The 20,608-nt window shown below is 42.1% G+C and overlaps 1 protein-coding gene across 18 annotated transcripts in view; it reads right to left on the reverse strand.

Annotated features, from left to right (window-relative positions):
- Window positions 1-20,608, reverse strand: part of KALRN (kalirin RhoGEF kinase) — a 502,830-nt gene that overhangs the window by 316,139 nt on the left and 166,083 nt on the right. For 17 of the 18 annotated variants that reach the window (XR_007166315.2, XR_007166316.2, XM_048072237.2 and 14 more), the window contains one exon: window positions 13,331-13,445. Coding sequence is in view for 16 of the 18 variants with exons in the window: in XM_048072237.2 (XP_047928194.2) it covers window positions 13,331-13,445 (115 nt within the window). In the remaining 2 variants the exon portion in view is untranslated. Of the gene's footprint in view, window positions 1-13,330; window positions 13,446-18,665; window positions 19,150-20,608 lie in introns of those variants that run through there. The other variant, XM_013171250.3, reaches the window with a different exon arrangement.

Raw genomic sequence — 20,608 nt, forward strand, 5'->3', positions numbered from 1 at the left:
TGATGCGAAACAGAAGGTGCCCCATACATTACTTTTAGCATTGGAAGGACAGACGGCAGTCATAACCTGCTGTATCATCTTTCATTCTGAAGGATCTTGAAGAGTTTTGCTATGAGTAATTAGGTGTTATGCTTTAGAATATTTCACTCAACAACAAAAGCAGAGGAAACTGCCTTTTTATATTGGATTTAGACAAAGAACAAAACACACCCCAGAAGATCTTTGACAATTTTCTTTGAAAAGGAACTTAATTCTTGGCCAAGAACAAGAGAAACAGGAGAAGAAAAGCAAGGACTATTGTGCCAAAAAATGTTCACAGGTGCAGGAATTAGACATTTAACAGAATCCCTAATTACACATCTGATTTTTGGCATCTTTTCAAAGCAGCATGAACACAGTTAAAGTTCTTTTGTGCATTTGTGTCCTTCTACAAAACAGACAAAAAATGTGTTTTCATTTGTAAATACAACTATAAGTCAATTACCTTTAAGTGGGCAAAGCAAGCACAATGTTAGCAAGATGGACTTTGGCTTCTGGAAACACTGACTTGTCACCAATTTTAAAAGTTCAAAAATGAAGATCAAGGCAACTTTGTACTGGTACTGTATCTGATGCATTTATATGATTTATACAACTCCACTTTCTCTACCTTACTTAAGTATCTCTGCTTAAATTTTGCTGGTGCCAGTGGGAATGTAGAAAATATTTATTTTAACATGAGAACAATCAGCATCTTCTTCACTAACAAAATATTTCTAAACCTGGTGTCAAAGTTTGAGCAGGTAGATCCTCAAGTAGCCTCTTTCTCAAAGGTATTGAGTTGATCTTACCTAATGAAAACGTGTGCCTTATTCTTATAATTGGTAGTACCCAACAAGTCTTTGGAAAAATTGCTACCAATGCTATTGTACCACAGATGCAATTTAACAGTCCATAAAACTACACAGAGGAAGTTTCCTACAGAATTCATTCCTAAATGAAAATCCCAGGAAAAGTTTTTATCTGATCCTATCTTCTTGTCACCTACCATATTACAGCATCTGACACTGCAAAATCGCTGGGGAGGCTGTTCTGGAACTTAAGGGAAAACTGAGTTTTCCAGTAAGCCTGGTAAGTGTGACATGATTTAGCGGGTGGGTTCTGCCCCAAGAAGATGGCAACCCTACAGAAAAAGCACATACTGCCTGTGTATTTTATTCCTAGTTTGAAAGTTCATTAACAAAGTAGAGCTTCCAGACACTCTTCCTACGGGTAAGATTGTCTGCTACTTTCCTATGTAGCTGCTTTTTAATTAGATGTTAGAATTGCAGCTCCTTCCCACAAATCTCCAATGGGAAGCAAAATTTAAACTAATCTGTGATCCTAGAGATGTTTGCTTCTCCAGATGCAGTTTCTGAACTGAATTACAAATGCTGTAAAAACGGGAGAACAGAGAAATAAGTGGACATAACCACAAAACTGGATGTGATTAATCACTGTTAGAAGAGGTCAATTCCATCTTGACAATGGAGTTAAAAAGAGGTCTTCAAGAAAAAGTACATGTTGCCTATTTGATTACTACTTAGACTGACAGATTATTAGCAGGCAGCATTTCCAGCCATTCTTCCTATTCTTAAGATTCGTTGGTTTATCAGGTACTTGTTTTTCATTTAGATTTTGTTTTGGAATTACAGTTCTTTCTCGTTCCCTGTACTTGCTGAATGGCAAAATGGTACATTTATAATGAAGACTTCTTACCATGTGTATTTTCTAAGATCAGGAGATGACACAGTATATGGACAATTTCTTACACAGTGCTCCCAAGGCAGTAACGGGAATTGCAACTTTAAAGAGCCTGCTTCCCAGAAATAAGAGGTCTATTCAGTGTGTACTATTAAATGGACCTGTATTTTTGCCTCATGCAGCATAACTTTGATAAAAATGCTTAGGGTTTTCTATCTTCAAAATGTAAAAATATCAGCTAATTTAATTTCCTAAAAGTTTGTGAGGTGCCTACTGCATGGACTGGTAAATTCAAGTTTTGTGGTTAAGCTAAGGGAGAAGATAACTCAATGTTGAATCCAGAACTAAAATTCAGGAAACTTTGCATATTTTCCCTGGTGTTCCAGGATGGCACATACCTTAGTGCAAATGTGACCTAAATAGGTGGCCTAAATTAAACCTGAGGCTCCCATTTGATTGCCATCTACAAAGAGCACAAAAGACATAAACAAAGCTACTAATAAACACCATTCTTAGTTGGTGGTCTAAGCAGAGCTGCTAAAGCGGAAATACAATTTTAGTCTCAAGTTAGGACTGACACACAGTAGAAAAACAATGGAAGGGAAAATTGACGTTGCTACATTAGCAGAGGACTTTGGTCTCTAGGGCTGTCAAATGCTGAATCACAGAAGATTGAGATAGAAGAGACCTATTTAATCATCCTAGGTGGGGATGTAGTTGGTACTTTGCCAAGAAAGAATACTAATCAATACCATAAGCCTACTTTTCTTGAAGCTAATCTTTCACTGACATTAAATTCACATGCAAATAAAGAAGAATGGTAGGGAATCAGTTTAGATTTATATCTCATCTTAATATAGTTTAATGAATATTTGAAAATATGGAATACAGAAGTCTCCATCTACTATTACTGATGGTAAGATACTGGATACCTTTTCCGTGTGACATACAAAGTGTAAGTGCATAGTAGATGAAACATGTACAGTGAGCCCACTTGGTGTTCTCTAAGGAAAAAATCTTTTGTTCCTAGTGGAAAGTGATGTTTTCTTGCTGAGGTGCTTAATCATGAAATGGTTTGGATTGGAAGAGACCTTTAAAGGTCAACTCATTCCAACCCCCTCCTGTGGGCAGGGATGTCTTCCACTAGATTTGGTTCCTCCATCCAATCTGACCTTGAACACTTAATTAATATCATGCAACAGCACTTCAGAACATAGCATTCATAGTTGAGCTGAAACAAAGTGTTTCAAAACTGTTTTGCTCGTCATCCCTCAGGACCACAAAAGCCATTACCTTGTTTAGCAGAATGGTAACCTGTGCAGGTAATTCGAAAGCACCAACTGGAGTTCCAAAGTATCAGAGCCCCATGTATTATCCCAGACTGGGGTTGCTGATGGATCTTGCTTGAGTATGAATTGCTCATCTGGTTACAGACATGCATTACGATGTCACTGTAGGAATTTGTGCTGATCGGTTGAATTTAATGCATTGAAATAAGTGGCATTGCTCCAGGATTAGTTTGGTCCAATGTGTATTTTGAAATGCCATAAAGTTTCTACTAAGGATCCCACCCATCTTCATACTTAATGCTATGCTGACATATTTTTTATTTTTACTCCTCAAATGGACATGTTTAATAAGAGCTTGGGTCTTCAACCCTGACTTAGGGTGGGGGGTAGGGGAGTGCAGAAAGGTTGAATTTTAGCTGCCAAATATTTTAATGAGTAGATCTTTCAAACTGAATTTCAAAGTAATATTTATCCGATCCTCAATGACAACATCAATAGCAGAAGCATCTGGCCAGCCAGATGCTCAAATAAATAAATTAAAAATCAAGCTTAACTCAACGTTTTATTAAAAGACTAAGTGGTAGTATCACTGCATAGATATTAGAGATTTTCAGTTCTCCTTCTATTCCCATGGGAAACAGGGTGATAGATGAGAGCTGCATCACATCAACATCACATACACACTTGAGTAGTGCACAGAAAATATGTATAAAAACAGCCTAAATCTGGCTTGTGATGAACTACTGCTGCTGATGCAGAGAGATGCACTTATTCTACAAAGCCAATGCTTTGCTTCGATCTCTATTCAATGACTTTAACCAGAAGGATCATTCAGCAAAGATATCTCTTGGAAATATTACACAGAGCCTACAGAAGGATCCAATTTTCTCTTGCTTGCATTGCAGCAGGGGTATGTGGGTACAGGGAAGAGCAAGGAAATGGAAGAGGCTTCTCTGAATGCAGCTGCAGAACAAAGGAAAGCTGTTCTGGAGGTTTGACTTTTTGGCAAAAAGTACTACAAAAGAACCTGCTAAAATATTACATCACTGGAAAATTCTCCAGAGACTAAGGATTTTCTTTAAAGTTAAACATAAAATAAAGCTCTGTGTACACAGGCAGGGAAACCAGTGCTCCCTTCTTCATAATAGAAAAGTGCAACATGGCAAATATTGCAGACCAGAAAATATCTGCTGAGCCAAAAGCAGGTTTGAATTACACTTTTCCATTTTTTTTTTTTTTACACTTTTACACTTTTTTTTTTGGGGGGTGCAGGGGGCAGCATTTTCTAGAATTATTTTTCTTATTTATGGTTTTCTTCTGAATTAAGGTATTTCCCTTTCTCTCTCTCGCCTTTTTTTTTTTTTTAAATCAAAGTAGCCTAGCAGCCTCACACCACATAGTTACAATTACATTCTGCTGCACACAGCATTATAGGATCCATAGGGAACTCCACAGCAGTGCCAGAATCCACAAGGAAAACATTAAAGGAGCACCTTGTGGAAAATGAGAAGAAACGATTGATGAGATTCACAACTGCCTACCAAATTCTTGGATACCAATTCCCTTTGGAAACAGCAGAGAATTGGGCATCCCAACCTCTGAGACAAAGTCCCAACCCATACTTTCCATGCTGTAAGAGCATCAGCCTGCTCAATACCACATGTTACCATGAATTGGTCGTTGTTCTATTTTAGTATGATCCAATTTTCTAAGACCATAAACTAGCATGCACTTTCAGGAGCACTGGAACTGCTGAATCCTCAGTGGTGGTTTGTGCATTGAGTCTCTAATGTCTAATAATGCATTTGCCTCTTCTGGAGCTCTTGTGCTCCAAGATATCCCCTCTACCTTCAGTTTCTAGGAACAGGTGAGGTCCCAATTAGTGCCCACCTTTCCCTCTCTGTGGACACTAATTAGGTCTCCTCTCATTGACAGAGCTGTCTAATTTCATTAGACCTGTAGGAGTTTAACATTCTTGAGACTCTTCTCTGACAGATTTGGTTTAAATAGTGACTGACAGACAGCATGTTTGCATAAGCTTTGTATCATTTGTAGACAAGGCTAAAAATACATTCCTGAAAGCACATCTCCAGTCCTCCTCAAGCATTGGGGAATCCAGGCTTTGGAGCAGCATCCCCAACACCTCTATCCATGCCACGAGGCAAAGGACCAGGCAGTCTTGACTGATCTGACTCTGCTTCTCCATCTCCCAATATTTGCTCCATACTGGGATGCAGTAAAGGTCTCATTCCTTCACCATGGGACTTTACAAGAGCTTTCCATTGACACTAAAACACCTCTGACAATATTCCCATTACAAAGCAAACTGCAAAGCACTGCAGCAGTTTTCCTGCTCCTAGAGACATCCGTGAAGAGGGTGGCATAAAACGCTTCCAAACTATAATAATTCCTGAGAGTGAAAAGGAAGTAGCACGTACTGAAGTTACTGATGAGGAACACAAACACCCATGCAGGAATGAGACAAAACCATTTTACAGTCTCTGTAAAAGCTGTAGGAAAGAGATCACCAACAAGAAAAGTTAGGATTGGCTGAACTGCTGCATATTCTGCTGATGGCTGCTGACAGCTTCACCAGGGAACCGCAGGGAAGCGAACCAGTGCTGGCTCTGATGCCAGCATGTCGCTCCCACAAAAGGTCTCTGTCTGCTAATTTTAACTCCTCTGAATTACTGCTCACATTAGCGCAAAGCTGCCTTCTTCTTGGAAGTCTCCAGGTCGCTGCTGCCCACACCTCTCTGAGTACTGCAGAACAACAGGTCTGGTGGCTAAAAAGCCCACGAAGAGCAGGCACCAGCCTTAAATGAGCGCTAGCATGGGAAAGACCAGAGCGAGCAGCACAGCAAAGTGTGTCCCAAACCACTTCTCTGCCACTGAAGAAGAGGATGGAGAAAATGATACTTTGCATAGAATTAACATCAGGTTGTAGTGCCCGCTGGCTTCCTCAGCAGTGAGTGGCCACGGGTTATATCCTAGCTTACAAGGGGGTTTCTCACTTGTCTCCATCACCTCAGCTCCTTCTTCCAGGCAGCTAATGCTGGTATAATCAACATGCAAAAGCCATTTAGCAAGGAGGAACAATGCTGATCTAATCCCCAGGTCGAGGGCTTGGACAGAGCCCAGAAAGCAGAGCGAGGCAGCACAGCTCTACGTGAGGCAGCTCAGGGGATGGGATCGAGCCCAGCCCTCGAAGGTGGCTCCTGCATCCCAGGGCTGGGCTCGTACCTGGGGCCACCCCTTGGTGGAGTTAGGGCAGCGCCTGCCATAGAGCAGTGAAAGGCTTTGTCTACACCTGATTTGGGTTCAGGAAATTCAAAGGAAATGCACTTCTTCAAATCTGCTCTCACTTGTCCTTTACGAATGGGGGTTGTTTTGCTGTTTACCCCAGACTTGGAGAAACTCAAGCAGAATAGTTCCCAGCCCTGAAAGCCCTGTTAGAAATGCAGTCACTACAGTCAGTGTCGCCATGAAAAGGCAGCTACAGTTTTCCCAGTACCTTGGCAAAGCTCAGACCCCTATGCCATCAACCCCTTGTGATGCCTTGAGGAGGCTCAGCAGATGCTGCTGCGTGGGGTCACCATCCTTACAGGAGATCTGTTTCTACATCAGCTCCCCTGTGGACATGCCTTTGGCAGGAAGTGCTGCCACAGGTATCTCTACCCCTGATCAAGGCTGCATTGATGTTTTTTAGGAGCCCTCCAGACCCTTCTTTCTCAGTGAGGAACGACCATTTTCTGAGGAAGAGTGAAGCCAGGTGTGCTGATGTTGTGAAGCTATGGCTTGGCAGCAGTAGCCTGTGGGCTTCCTATTTCTTGCCCAGTGGACATGGGAAGATTGGGGCTGTGTGGAAGGACTCCACTCACTGCCACCCTTCTGGTGGCTCTGAACTCCCAGCTTGAACACGCTGCCTGCGGTGAGGAGAAGCAGGAGCAGGGCAGGGCAGGGCTCTGAGCAGAAAGGGCCAGAACAGTAACACCGAAGGGCAATGGACCTGAACGGGTAGAGACACTTGCTCTGCTGCTGGGGAGAGCACAAAGTAAACCAATGACCTTTAATTTCATCAGATTTGTTCCCCTTTGAGCCTTATCCACTGACTCTGCTGAAGAAGGCATGACTGAGCTCCCACTGGGCTAGAAAAGCAGCGCAGCACCAAGGAAAGGAACTTCTCTTCCAGACCTATGCACTTTCTTTGTATATTAATCTTGGCCAGCAGGGCTACCTCTGCAATCTGAAATCTTCAAATCAGCAACCCACTGGAGAACCTTTTTGTTGGAGACATTAGATGAACCAGAAAGAACCCAACATGTAACTGAAATCTCAGCATGAGCTTACATGGTTGGCAGTAAGAGAAAACTGGACACACGCACACACCTAACTGTAAAAAAGAACAATTGCCTTGGAGATAATTCAGGCACAATAAATGAAGGATTCCTTGATATTAACTGTTTTCAATTGCAGATTTAGAGCCTAAAATTAAGCACAGTACATTATCTATGAAGCTCTGTATTGCGCTGTGTTGTTCACCACAAAACCAGCCTGAAAACACTTGCATAGTTATCCAGCTGGAAGACAGAGCAGGTCTCAGCAGCAAACAGAGCTAGAACCAGCCTGAGAGTACTCCTGGCTTCCGCAAAGGGCAGAAGAATAGAGGACATTTGCTTTAGATCCAGAGCTTTGCAAGATTAATCCTTACACTATCCAGAAAACAGCAGCAGGCAATGAAATCAGGAAGTTATTTGGAACCTGATACGGAAAGCCCCCATTTGCTTTAGCTTTGGGCTGGTTTTCAAAAAAAATCTGGGGATTACAAATAAACAAACATAGGAAATGAAAATTTTGTATCTATTTGGAAAAAAAACACACAGTTTTATATAAAACACTGTCAGAAGAGATATTGAGAAGCTATCACTTTCATCCCTCTGCTGCAAAACAGGAGCACCACCAATACATGGGTCATTCCTCATAAACCTTCCAACAGGGTTTCCAAAGCTGCAGATGCCACAGCAACCTGCTGCGTGCTTCATTTATTTTGTGTGTTTTTAACCTCTTTCTTTTTGCCCTATTTGCCACGTACATCTGGACCATTGTTTCCTATAGCTCAGTTTTACATACTGGATTGTCATCATGTGTCTTTATTTTCCCTCTTGTTAAACTAAGCTACCCCAACACCTTCGATCTTTTCTCGTAACTCCTTCTCCACAGTCTTTGACTGCGGTTGTTGCTCTCTCTGCATTTCTAGAAGCTTTTGGTCATCCTGGAGCTGTAACGACTTATTGCAGAATTTGACATCAATTATAGACACCATCCAGCTATCTATAAAATCTATAAAATGTCACAGCCCAGTTCTCAGCAGGTCATTAACACAGCTGGCAGGAGACCAGAAATTCTCTTTTGGAGAGCTGACTTCCAACAAAAGGTGAATGTGCAACTTGAACGTGTAACCTGGTCCTTATGTGGTCTGTAAGTAGACAGACACAAAGCAGGGATGTAGTCAGAAGCCCTTTGAAAGGCCACAGGATGAGACCCCCAGCCATTTCCACATAGGCTCCCTTGTTACTAACAGCCGGTGACAAGTAGCAGCATCGTGTACCAATGCCACGTACAATACAGGCTGGATGTGAACTGGCTATCAAGTGGTGAAAGGAAAGGCTCTTAAATCTACTGGCATTCATGTCAGTTATATACTCCTAATGAACTTCTTTCTCCAAAACACTTTTTTTTTTTTTAAATCAAATTATGTCTGAAGCAAATATTAAACCTCCATTAGCCTCATTAGCTTCAGTTCACTTGTTAATGTGGTATTTTGATGCAAGTGGATGGAGGAATAATTATCTCACACGTGGCACCAGATATTTAGTTACTAAAATTATTATGAAGTCCCTGGTGTTATTTTTAAAATACACGGATATTTTTGTAGATCTACAACAGCCTCCAGCAAAAACCATCCTCAGAAGCTTCTTTTGTGCTGGGATTGTGTCACAGAAAGTAGAGCTCCAGGGTTTAATACCTATCAATCAACAAAACGAGTTTCACACTACTCGTGGCCAGAGGAGCTAATATACACAGTACCACAGGTCATGAGAGAAGAGCTTAAAATAAATCCAAGAGAGGTGAGTATTGCCACATTTTTCCAACCCCTGTGCTGTTCTTTTAATTTTAAAAAGCCCCAATCATTGAACTAATTTTTAGAGGCACTTGTGTTGTTTTACTGATCCTAGCACCTTTAATCCAGCTCAGGCAGCTCTGACAAGCTGTTCAAACACACCGGGCTGTCCCATGGAAACACTTTGCTACTGTTATGAGTCCTGGATGTCCCCCAGAACTGGGAAATACTTGAGCAGGTTTTTAAACAGAGGACAAATAAAAGTAGATATCTTTAAAAATACAGGCCTCCAAGGCATCTCGGGTTTCCCCCTCTGCAGAGAGCACACAGGACTGCTTATCTTGGCTCCAAAACAGACTGATGTGTTCATCCGGAAGATTCACTATAGCTGACAGAGAACATTTCCTTCATCATATTGCTTCGCCATGTGGGGAGATAACTCAAGCTAATAATATTCTGTCTCCTTGTTATCTTCTTATAGCCTATGCATAACTTAATTCTTAATTCCAAAGGGCTCACAGCAGAGATCGGCCTGGTGCTAGTTTCATTTACACACATATAAATCAAAACTCACTCTACTGGAATAAATGGCTCTATGCTAGTGTTAAAAAATAAAATCCTCAGTGAGGTCAGAAAATTCCCCCTTATTGAACTAGCTCAGCTCCACTGATCATAAACACAATGCTATCCCAGATTCAGTCACGCCCTCCAAATTTCTAAACATTTCATCCCATTTAAATTTGCATGTAAATGGGAGCTATCCTGATTCACAAGAAATACAGCCTCGCCTATCCAGAAAGCATTAGTGCAGATGTGAAACAAGCAGAAAATGGCAGAGCAGTAGGGACCTGGCATCCGTGGCAATTATCTTTACTTCTAATGAAGAGCGTCTTAGTTTCTTGCTAATTAGACAGGAGCACTTTAGAGAAAAGGACCTCTTGGTATGCCTACAAGCATACCAAGCATACGCTGGTATGCCAGCGTACAGCACCAAACCAGGACCGCCTTCGTTTGCAACACCAGATAGCTGCTTGCCTCCTCCTCCTAGTTCCCCAGACTGCAGGATCAGGACCTGAAGTTCCTAGATCTGAAGTCTCACCCCCGCACAGCAGTCCTCAGCTGTGTAAGAAACCCCACTGAGTTCGGGCACCCGCCTGGCCGTCACTGCTAGCTGTATGAAAGCACTCACTATTTTGCTCTAACTCAAGCAGACATTGCTGCTTTCAGAAAACCCACATTATTATTCTGTTTCTGAAGAAGGAATTACAGAAAGCTGAATCAGAAACTTCGAAAACTGCTAGTCAGGCCCTGGTTTCACTTACCCTAAGCTATCATCATATTTCATCACCAGCCTTATACCTGCTCCCAGCAATATGCCACCTCTGCCCTGGCATTAATATACAAAACCAGGGTTAAGTGACAGATAGTATCAATGTAGATAGCAATCTGTCTCACTCAGAAACCACTGCAGTAGGAATAAAGAAAGAATTATTATACTGGTGTCAATAAGATAAATTACAGCTTTTTTTTTCCCCCACCAAGAAATTCTAGTTTTCCAACCAGCAGAGAATCTCTCTCCCTTTCAGCACTCCGAGCATCAGACTAGTTTCTCCTGACATCGCGCCCAGAGTCTCGGCTAATGAAACTGTTTATTTTGTGGATGGCTGATGCAGTTATTCATTACAGCAGTCATCTTGGAATAGATAGAAACTGGAGCCAGTGATATGAATTCAAATTCACTGCTGTTCCTTACATTTATTTGTTTCCAAAAAGTAAATAAGTTTGAAAGCTCTGCTGGTTGACCTAGTTAAAACTAAATGTTTAGGGAAAGATGAGTTTTCAGTGTTCTCTCACACTGCATAGTTTACACAGTTCCATGTGCCAAACCCTCAAAGTCTGTGATCACTTTTTCCTCCCACCACAGTGAGTTCACAACCACAGCACCAGAAAAAACAGGACTGGGAAGAACCTAAAAAAGTCACCTGCTGGTTTATCTCTTCTCCCTAACATTTATACCCATGGTAGAGATTTTCATATAGAGCTGTGGAGGTTTTTAAGAAGAGATAAGGTGGTTTATTCTAGTGTTTACCATTCCTATTTATAAATCTTTTCCTCTTGTCCAGCTTAAACTGTTCTGTTAACTTTCTCCTGTTCTCTAGGCTGAGCAGCCTCTGCCCTTTTAATCTTCCGTGACAGGCTGCTTTTGCTAGACCTCCGATCACTTTCTGCTCCCCATCTCTCAGTGTCTGATATCCCAAACAGGAGGCAGTACTCTGGTTAACAGCTCCAAAATACCAATCTGCAAGTATCCTGGGGAAACCGGTGAAAGTCCTTCATGAACAAGTAGTCAGTCCTTTACAGATTGTCATGATGGGAGGCTGTACTGCAGAGGAAGAAATAATGTCTGGCATAACTAGAGACATGTCCGTCAAAGGTGTCAAACACCACGGCAGAACAAGGCTCTGCAGTGGGGGGTCACAAGGGGGAATGTTTTTTTTTTCCATATTTCTGGGTTTTTATTAGCTCCTCTAGCATGTACCTCTGTTCCCCAACTTCAGCATCACTAGAGAAAAATCATTGCTGGACTGATTCACAGCAAGGCAACCAAAAGCAGCAGCAAAGACTGAGCTAATCTTTTCAGTTGTGTGAGAGTGGGGAACACAATGGGTGGATCTTGATATTACTGCCATGCAAGAAGAGGAATTAATAGAAAAGTTTGACATACTAGAAGGTCATTTTAACTGTGCAATTGCTTGCAACCCCGTCTCTGAGGGAAAAGAGGCAATGTCATATCTTTGTACTTGCAACCATGCAAAGGATGATAAAATGTAAAGGAGCAGTTTCATTACTGGAGCAGCTGGAGGGGAATTGCCAAGCCCTGGGATACAGACTCCCAGGGAGTGACCTACTGCTCTCCCAACTCCACAGCATGTCCATAATCTCCCTCACAAAACAGTTGAAAATAGAATTGGCTAGAGAAAAGGGGGGGGGGGGGGGGGGGGGAGCGAAAGGAAAAGCAAACCAATTCAACTTATTAGTAAAAGCTTGATGAGCAAAAGTCTACTGCAGCAAAAAACGCATCACCTGAGGCCGTGTGAAGTCCTATCAATATGAAGTAAACACTGGCGGATCTGGTACATGTGGTTTCTTTTGCCCTTAACTCTCTGCAATCTCCCAAAACAGCCCTCACTTTCTTTCTGTACTGAAAGCAGGAACTTTGATTTCTGTACATCACACATTTAAGGAACTGAGTGCACTTCTGAGACACTTACCTCCTTATATCCAGATACAACCAGCCCTCCATTTTCAGATGTTAACTTTTCACTCTTTAAAATAACATAAGCATTATTGAACGGGTTATATCCCACATTTTAAAAAATAAGGAATTCCTGGGGGTGGCACAGGGTGCATCACTAAAACCCTGAGCAGCCCTTCTCAGCCCCTCACTCACCCTGGGGTACCCACACCTCAATACCCAGTGTGGTGGTTATTGGGTAAGGATAGTGGACGAGCCTGAAAACAGGGACAGGAAGCTGGATGAGGGTGTGCATAGCTTTGTACTCTCCAAGGCACTAAACACTGGCCTAGAAATACCTACCTGGGCACTGAGCCTGACAAACCGTCTCCTGAAGCTTGCTAAGATAAATACGCACTGACAATAGACTCATCTTCCAGCATCCCTGGGAAAGGGATGGGGACCTGCATGTTGAAGGAGGGGCATGGGGACTAATGCCTGGAAAGACGCTTTCTAACAGAGCTGGCTTGCATGCAGAGCCATTTGAAGTGCCTCTCTTTGCAAACTGCCCCTTTTGTCCACCCACTTTCCTTCCTGAGCCTGGAGAAAGCTCAGGGAAGTGCCAGTGCCTCCAACTACTCCCCTGTTTTTCCACACCTCTAGGAGAGCTACACAGAAACATCAGAAATGAGAGCAGCTCCTCGTTGCTGTTACGAGCTAGGTTTGCAAGCCTGAAGTCCAGGTTTGCAAGCACTGCCTCTGCTCTTGGGGACTTCTGTATTGCTGCTTGTACGATAAAAACCATCAGAACATATGCAGAAGGAGGAAGGGAACACTTTTGTTTCTCTGTCCCAAGAACTGAAGGTACTAAAGGTTAATACTTGGAAATCAGCAACTGCCAAGAACAAGTTCCCCACCCATCCATCCACATTGAGCTTTGAAGTGTTTTCTTTCTAGCTTTACCTTGGCACGCTGGCCAAATAAGTCACAAGTTTCCGAAGGTCTTCCTGCCTTATTCTGTCATGATTGCTGCGGGCTGGGAAGGTCAAGACAGGACCACCTCGTTTATCACGGCCACCTGCGGAAAATAAAGGATTGTTAGAAAATCAGGCAGGAAGCACACGTCAAAAAAACTATGTGCACTGAATTGATAAACATAAATTAAGGCACATTCAAGAGCCTGCGCACTCTTTGTAGCTTTCAGGCTTGCTTAATTGAGGAAGACATGTTTGCATTTGTTAGAGTGCCAAAGGAAAAAAAAAAAAAAGAGAAAAAACACCAACCACAAGGAAATTTGCTATTAGCTTTTCTTCTGGCTTTCACCTAATCCCATCAAATCCAGTGTGACTGGTCAACAGCAAGAAAGTGAAAATATTTGTTACCCAACGAGCTGCATCCCTCATTGCCAGGCAGTTTATAAAGTCCCACCAGCTGGATGCAGCGTACCCCCACCACGTTTATGCAGTCAGACATACTAATCTGGCAATTCATTAGAAACTGAAGTTCTGATTAAAAGTTTGTGCCTGTGTTTTCTATTTAGAGAGTGTTGTTAGCAATTGGAGTTCCTTTTTTTTTTCCCCCCTGTAGTTTTCCTGTCTTAAAATCCACTCCTTTTAAACTGCCGGTGTCTGGCACCTAATGCTTTACAGCAATTCTCAAAAGAGCCACAAAGGAGTGGTTCTACCATGAATTATACAATCACAAATATAGGGGTGAATACAACCTATTCTACTGCACCTCATTTGTTTCTCTGCTGTGAATAAAGTTTAATAAGCTTGTAACAGAAATCTAGTTCCTTGTGCAATGTTTAGTTCTTCCTTCATGTATTAACACAGGGTTTTTTCAGGAACTGTGTGTTGTCAGATACGTGTTGGCATTGTTATCTAGGAAAAAATTCGTATCAAAACTACAGTTCAAAAAGCTAGCACAGAACTGCACCTTGCCTACAAGCTGTAAAAAAAGCAGATCAATCTTCACTTTTTAATGGAAAGTATAATCCCTTTAAGAGAAATATCACTTCTGACAAAGGGAAATCACGTGCTTCCGCTGAATTAAATTATCTGGCCAAAAAGAAGGAAAGCTATGCACGGACACGTGCACCTCCAGCACTCACACACACTGCGTTCTCTGTTACAGGACGCAGGACACCTGCACTCCGTGTGGCCATGACTTCTGCAGGGGTCCCAACCACCACGGTTTGGTAGGAAGAGCCCTGGGAGGCTCTGCTGTAAGAGTAGGACTGGCATGAGAGCTTGGAAAAACAGGATCCTAGCTCACCACAGGACAAAGAATTGCTCTGAAGAGAATTTAGATCAGGACTCAAGGAGGTGTCTCATATAGCAGGAGTTCCTGCAGGTGCATATCAATCCGGTGACATATATGAACATAATCCTGAGGCACAGCTTTTCCACCTGACCCTGACTACAAGACAGAGGTTTCTTGTAGATGCAGCTCCCAGCTGACAACACAGGCCCTGTTCATTTTACTCTGAAAGTGCCCATTCAGTTGATGCTACGATAGGTACAAGCTCACTTTCTAGCACAAAGTGTCTCTCCACATGATTCAAGTCATGCAGAAGCAGCTAAAAATAGCAGTGTTGTTTTGTATGTATATATATTCTATTTCCTTTACAAAATTCCAAGGTCTAAGAGTTTTCTACAGCCCTGCAGGCTGTACAGCTCGAAGCCTGTCACATTATAGATAAACTTCATCTACACAGATATAGATGCCAATGTAACCCAGTGTTACACTCTGTCTGCTTTGAAGTTCCTGTAGCTTTCAGTGGATGCTTTACACCCGAAGGGCAACACCTTCCAGTTTTTCAGGTCACATTCAAAAGGTACAAACAGAGAGGCAAAGACAAGGTGACCTCTTCATTTTGAGCCCTCACGCAGCCAGGGGAACACGTAGAGTACAAAAACTGCCCTGCCTCAACTCCACCTAAAGTTGTGTGCCTGATGTTTGCCCTTGGCTGACGGTGGGCAGTGTGCTGCCCAGCACTGCAGGAAATCCTCTGGGTGATTTCTCAAAGGCACCTTGCTGCTTCCAGTTAAACTGCTTACATGGGTCTCTCTGCAGCAGCCTTCAAACGGCAGAGCCTCTGCTGCAATGAGCACACCACAAACGCTAGGAGGATACAAGGGAATTTGGTCTCACCTTGGCTGATCCACCCTCTGCCACATGGCACGGGAATGGGAGTGTAATGTAAAAAAGGATTCAATTTACAAGGAAGCAAGCTCATTTTTATTTTCAGGCCTACATTTAAGCATAAAAAAAATCCTCATTTCAAGCACATTCTCCCATTGTTGGGATTATTTCACACACCGTAACAAAGCCGAAACCATTATATCATGTATGATGTGTCCAACAGGAAAGCAAGCCAGCCTATAGAATGGCAAACCAATATTGAAACTAAAGCTGGTGGGAAAGATTTCTTTCTATTTTTTATTTTTTTTTTGACACAGGAAGGTTTTCAAGGTTTTGAAACATTTCCCATCATATCAAGATGTAACCAAGGCTTTCAAAAGTTTCCAGATATTCGCTAAAGCAGAGACATGAACTTGCATTACATCCCAGAAGAACACACTACCTACTACTTAGTCAGGCTCCCCCTCCTCCTCCAGTCCCAACTATTTTAATATTTCTACAAAGTGAAAAAAAGTGCTAACAGATGAGATCAAGAGACATCCAAGCACACAGTTATAATCCTCTCCCAGGATATGAAACGCCCAGAAAGGGCCATGATCTTCCCACAGCCCAGCAGCCCCGACCACTCCAATGCTGCCTGTTCACCTCAGCTTGGTCATGACCAGAAATTGTGTTTGGGTTCAGGGACCCCTTTCCCAGCTACATTACCACCAAAGTGAGCTCTGAAAAAAAAACAACAACAAACAAAAAAAAAACACCACCACCACCACCACTAAATTTTGGGAGACTGAGAAAGTTGAAGGGGAAAATTCTTGACCGTTTTGCTGATGGTAATGGAAGGACTGTCAGCTGCAGAAAGGGAAACAGACGTAAGAATATTTCTGTCCTGTCTTTGCTTCAGGACAAAACTTCTCCTACATCAGTTCATCTGAACTGTCCTCAGGAGAGCAGGATAAATAAGGCTTGCACACAGTCAGAAGTTACCAGGACAGACCAGAGAAAATGGGTTAATTCTCTTTGGAGGAGGAAGGTTACAAGATGACCCAGATGGAGTTTTCTGGAGGATGGAAGGATAAATAAGTGCCTGGAATGATTCCTTCTACTCCTGTAGCACAGCAAAACAAGAAATATGAGTTTTAGAAACAAATGTGATAAAAATCACTGCTCTATGCTTTGAGTAATAGGGTGAAAATATTATTACAAGTGCATTATACATATTAAAATCCTTCACTTATTTCCAATAGTTTATGAGCAATCCCTAATTTTTATGAATGCCTGCACTATTTACAATTTTATGAAGAGCCTGCGTGACGAAATGTCAGGTTTCTTCCAGAATCAACCACAATGTGTTTAATTCACCATAGGTCCTGCAGAGTCCAGTAACTGTGGTTACTCTCTTAAATACTAATAAAATGTACCTTTTCTGTTGTGCTTCATAACTGCAAATGTCAGCTTTACCAGACAGACTAAACAGGATGGTCACACCATCTAACGTTAGACACCTGCCATGCCTATGTTAGGACCCTCATCTCCTCTAACAGAGCATCCAAACAAGGAGTAAGAACCACTAAAAGAAGAAATTCTTTTTGCATTTGCTCTGCAGGAAGTCTAATGTCTCATGTATATCTTTCCTCTTCTCTACCATTATCTCTTTTTTTTTTTTTTTAACTGAAGGAAACATTGAAGTATGGTGAGGGGAGGAAATTCACCCCAGATCTCACAGCATGTCACTTGAAGAACAAGGAGTAGAAACGAGGTTTTCTGATCCCTAGTTTACTGTATTAGGGCTTTATAGTACTTAGACTAAAAGTCAGCAACTAGAAACCTTACAGAAGCTCTGTCTTTGCTTGCAAGGAACCCACCCACAGAGGCTAATCTTGCCTCAAGTCAGCCCTGATTTGCACACTGATTTTACATGCACAGCTTCATCAGAGAACTACCCAGCATATTGTTTTAAAAGAAAACAAAAAAATGGAGGGGAGCAAAGAGGCTCAATTGCTCTAATCAATATGTCCCATCTTCTGCCTCCCACTGGGCTCACAGACATGGGATGCAATAATCAAACATATCATTATGTTTGCTAATTACAGTTATTAAACGCTAAAACAAACAGCTGATAATTTCTAATTGGTTTTCAAGGTGGGCTTTCATGGGGTTTGTTCTGATTTAGAGAGGCAAACAGATGGTCTAGTTATTAGTGCTCTGGAATAAAGGAGTCAGAAAAAACACATGTTCCTCAGGGCACAAAGTACACTGAAAACAAATATTTAGCCATATATGTCTTGTCTCCCTCCTACAAGATCCTTTGTTGACTGTCTTGCCTGTCAGTGGCATGCTTGCCCATTCTTCCCATCTCCCTTTCTTCTGCCTGTGTAGAAATCACCGCTATGTTCAGCACCTGGTCCCAAAAGTAGGATCACATCACTTGTCCTCCACAAATAATACGGGAGATACTGCAGCAATAGCATGAGGCATGATGATGGGCACCACTTCTACATAGTAAAAGAAAACACACACACACACACACAAAAAAAACCCCAAAACATTAAAGAAACCTCAAAAAACCTGCAAATAGGGGCAATGGAAGCAGGCAACAAACAACTTGGGCAAGTCTCAGTGACCTACTGACGGGCACTTTTCTGGTCAGGCTTTCGACTGAGACAAAAGGGACTCCAGCCACAAGATGCTTTCTCTAGCAGCTGCCTGAACTGAGATTTTAATCATCTCAGTGGTCTGGGGTGGCTGCAACTGCCTACAGGTAAGGGAAGATGCTGGCCAGCCCAGAGTTATTAATGTGTACTGTGGGTATGTGTTCCCTATTTCAAGTCCTGAGAAACAACTATCCCCGATAATACCCAGAAGTGTGAAATTCCAGCTCTGTGGAATCCTGTTTAGGAAAGGAACTAAGGCATTTCCTTTAATGCAGACTTTTTGTATACAACAGATAATGACTAAGGAGAGCTCTGTTTTCAAGCCACGTCACTCCAGTCCTATCTACTGTTCTACCACGACACTTTCCTGCTTGCATTCATCTATATTTAAGGATATTCCAGCCCTTTTCTTCCTTCTGCATGCTTTTTACAAGCAGGAATTCACAAGGTTTAACCACAGAAACAGACAAATGCCCACACACATAAAGGCTCCTGAGTACCTTGCCTAAGGTCCTGCAACATGCATCAGCAGTGGAGACAGAAGTAGTACACAGCACCTCTGGCCTCCATTCCGGTGTCTGCTGCAGCTCAAACGGATGTGCTGCTCCATCTGACCCCTGCAGACCATAAGCTGATCAATCTTGATGCTGCAGACTGTGCTGGGACCATAAGTAACTTTCCAGAGAAGCTGAAATACTCCTCAAAAGATATTTCAGTCCAAAATATGGTGAAAAAATGGATGATAATGAAGAGAACTCAGAGACAGAATGAGCTCAGCTGATGTCAGGCGCCTCTACAAAATGAGGAACAATAAGCTCTGGATTTCTAAATCTAATTGACAGACTTCCTAGGAAAGAAAAGTATCAAGGAATTGATATCCAGAGTCTTAAAATAATATTTCTTTTCCTTTCTTTGCCATAACTGAGCTCTGTGAGAGTCTGCTTGCTACCAGACCTCCTGTAAACAGAGCTCCATACTAAAACTTTTCCAGCTTCAGGAGGCAAAAATTTCTTGCAAGGGTTCTATATAGGATTATCTGTATGAACACACACAAATTCAGTTGATTCCAAAGCAGGTGATTCCAGTGTAACAGTTAAGGAAATTTAACCTCCCACAACAAATCCCCCCTGCAAATTAACACAGCTGCAATGCAGTCGGCAGAGAACGATCCTCCAGTGTGTTCCTCTTTGCAGCATCACATAAACAAATGTCATGTGCCTGAACCAAACCCTTATGGCATTAGGATTAATGACCCCAAAAACAAGGCTGTGTGTTCCCACCAGGATATCCCTTGGCAGAACAGATCAGACAAGTGGCTGTAGATGGGATGCTCAGCACAGCTGCTGGATGAGCCCATTTCCCTACTTGATGGATTTGTTCTACAACCACCCAGAGCACGGGTGCATGGATTTGAAGAGACAACTTGTGGTCTGTAATACTCCTTTTCTGATTTATTACAAGTATTTTGGGATAATTCTTTGATTATGAATGCTTCCTTGACAACAAGCCACTGAGAAAATTGTCTCATTTCCCACTGAGAAAATTACTATACCAGCAAAGTAAAATTAAGAACTGGTGAAACTCGTTACAATAAAGGAAGAGCTTCTTTGTGTGGAAGGCAGAACTTGCAGATTCCAGAGGAACTTGTTTTTTCCCCTGGAAGATACAGATTTGCTTTGAAGTATCAAGGCAGCACCGAAGCATCCTTTTCAACACTGCCCCTCACTCACACATATGCAAACCTTGCTTCCTTTCGCCCTTCTGTCTCAGATGTATGGGAATACCTGCTTCTATCAAAAAATAAATAAAAATAAAAAGATGCAGAAACGAACAAAATAAACCCCAAATTTTCTAAAACAAAATACTCTGCTGCAAACCCTCTTGAACCTGATGGAGAAGGGAAGGGAATAAGACAGCCCACAGCCATGCTGGTCACACTGCTGATGGCAGTGCCAATATGCACTCCAGACTCTTGTCTCTGAGCATCATATTAGAAGCTATACAGAGTAAAGGGAAAAAAAAAAAAAAAAAGAAAAAAAAAAAGAGAAGCTGCATTCACCCTGACCACACACTGTTTGTCTTCCTAATTTGAGGTGAGCACATCAGAAATAGAAAATTTCTGATGTCACTTCAGCAAAGTGAAACATGTAATGAACGGATTCAACACAAGTGGCTGCTCAGGCTTGCCATGTCCCAGCAGGGAAATTCTTGACAGCTACAGCCAAGTAGAGGCTCCTGCAAATTTATGGAAGTTCAGGGGAAAGTTCAAGCTATCGGACTTACACAATTGCTATTAGGAAGTCTTTTTCTCCTTTGGCTCTGAGAAGAAATTTGGCCTAGAGCTGGAAAACACCATCAGATAAAAATGTTTCTAAAATTGCACATTCCAGCACAGTATTTCCATTTCAACAAGCCTATATTTTCCTACAAAAAGATGTACTGA

The sequence above is a fragment of the Anser cygnoides genome, chromosome 6 (genome assembly GCF_040182565.1).
Source record: "Anser cygnoides isolate HZ-2024a breed goose chromosome 6, Taihu_goose_T2T_genome, whole genome shotgun sequence".
NCBI classification, from domain to species: Eukaryota; Metazoa; Chordata; class Aves; order Anseriformes; family Anatidae; genus Anser; species Anser cygnoides.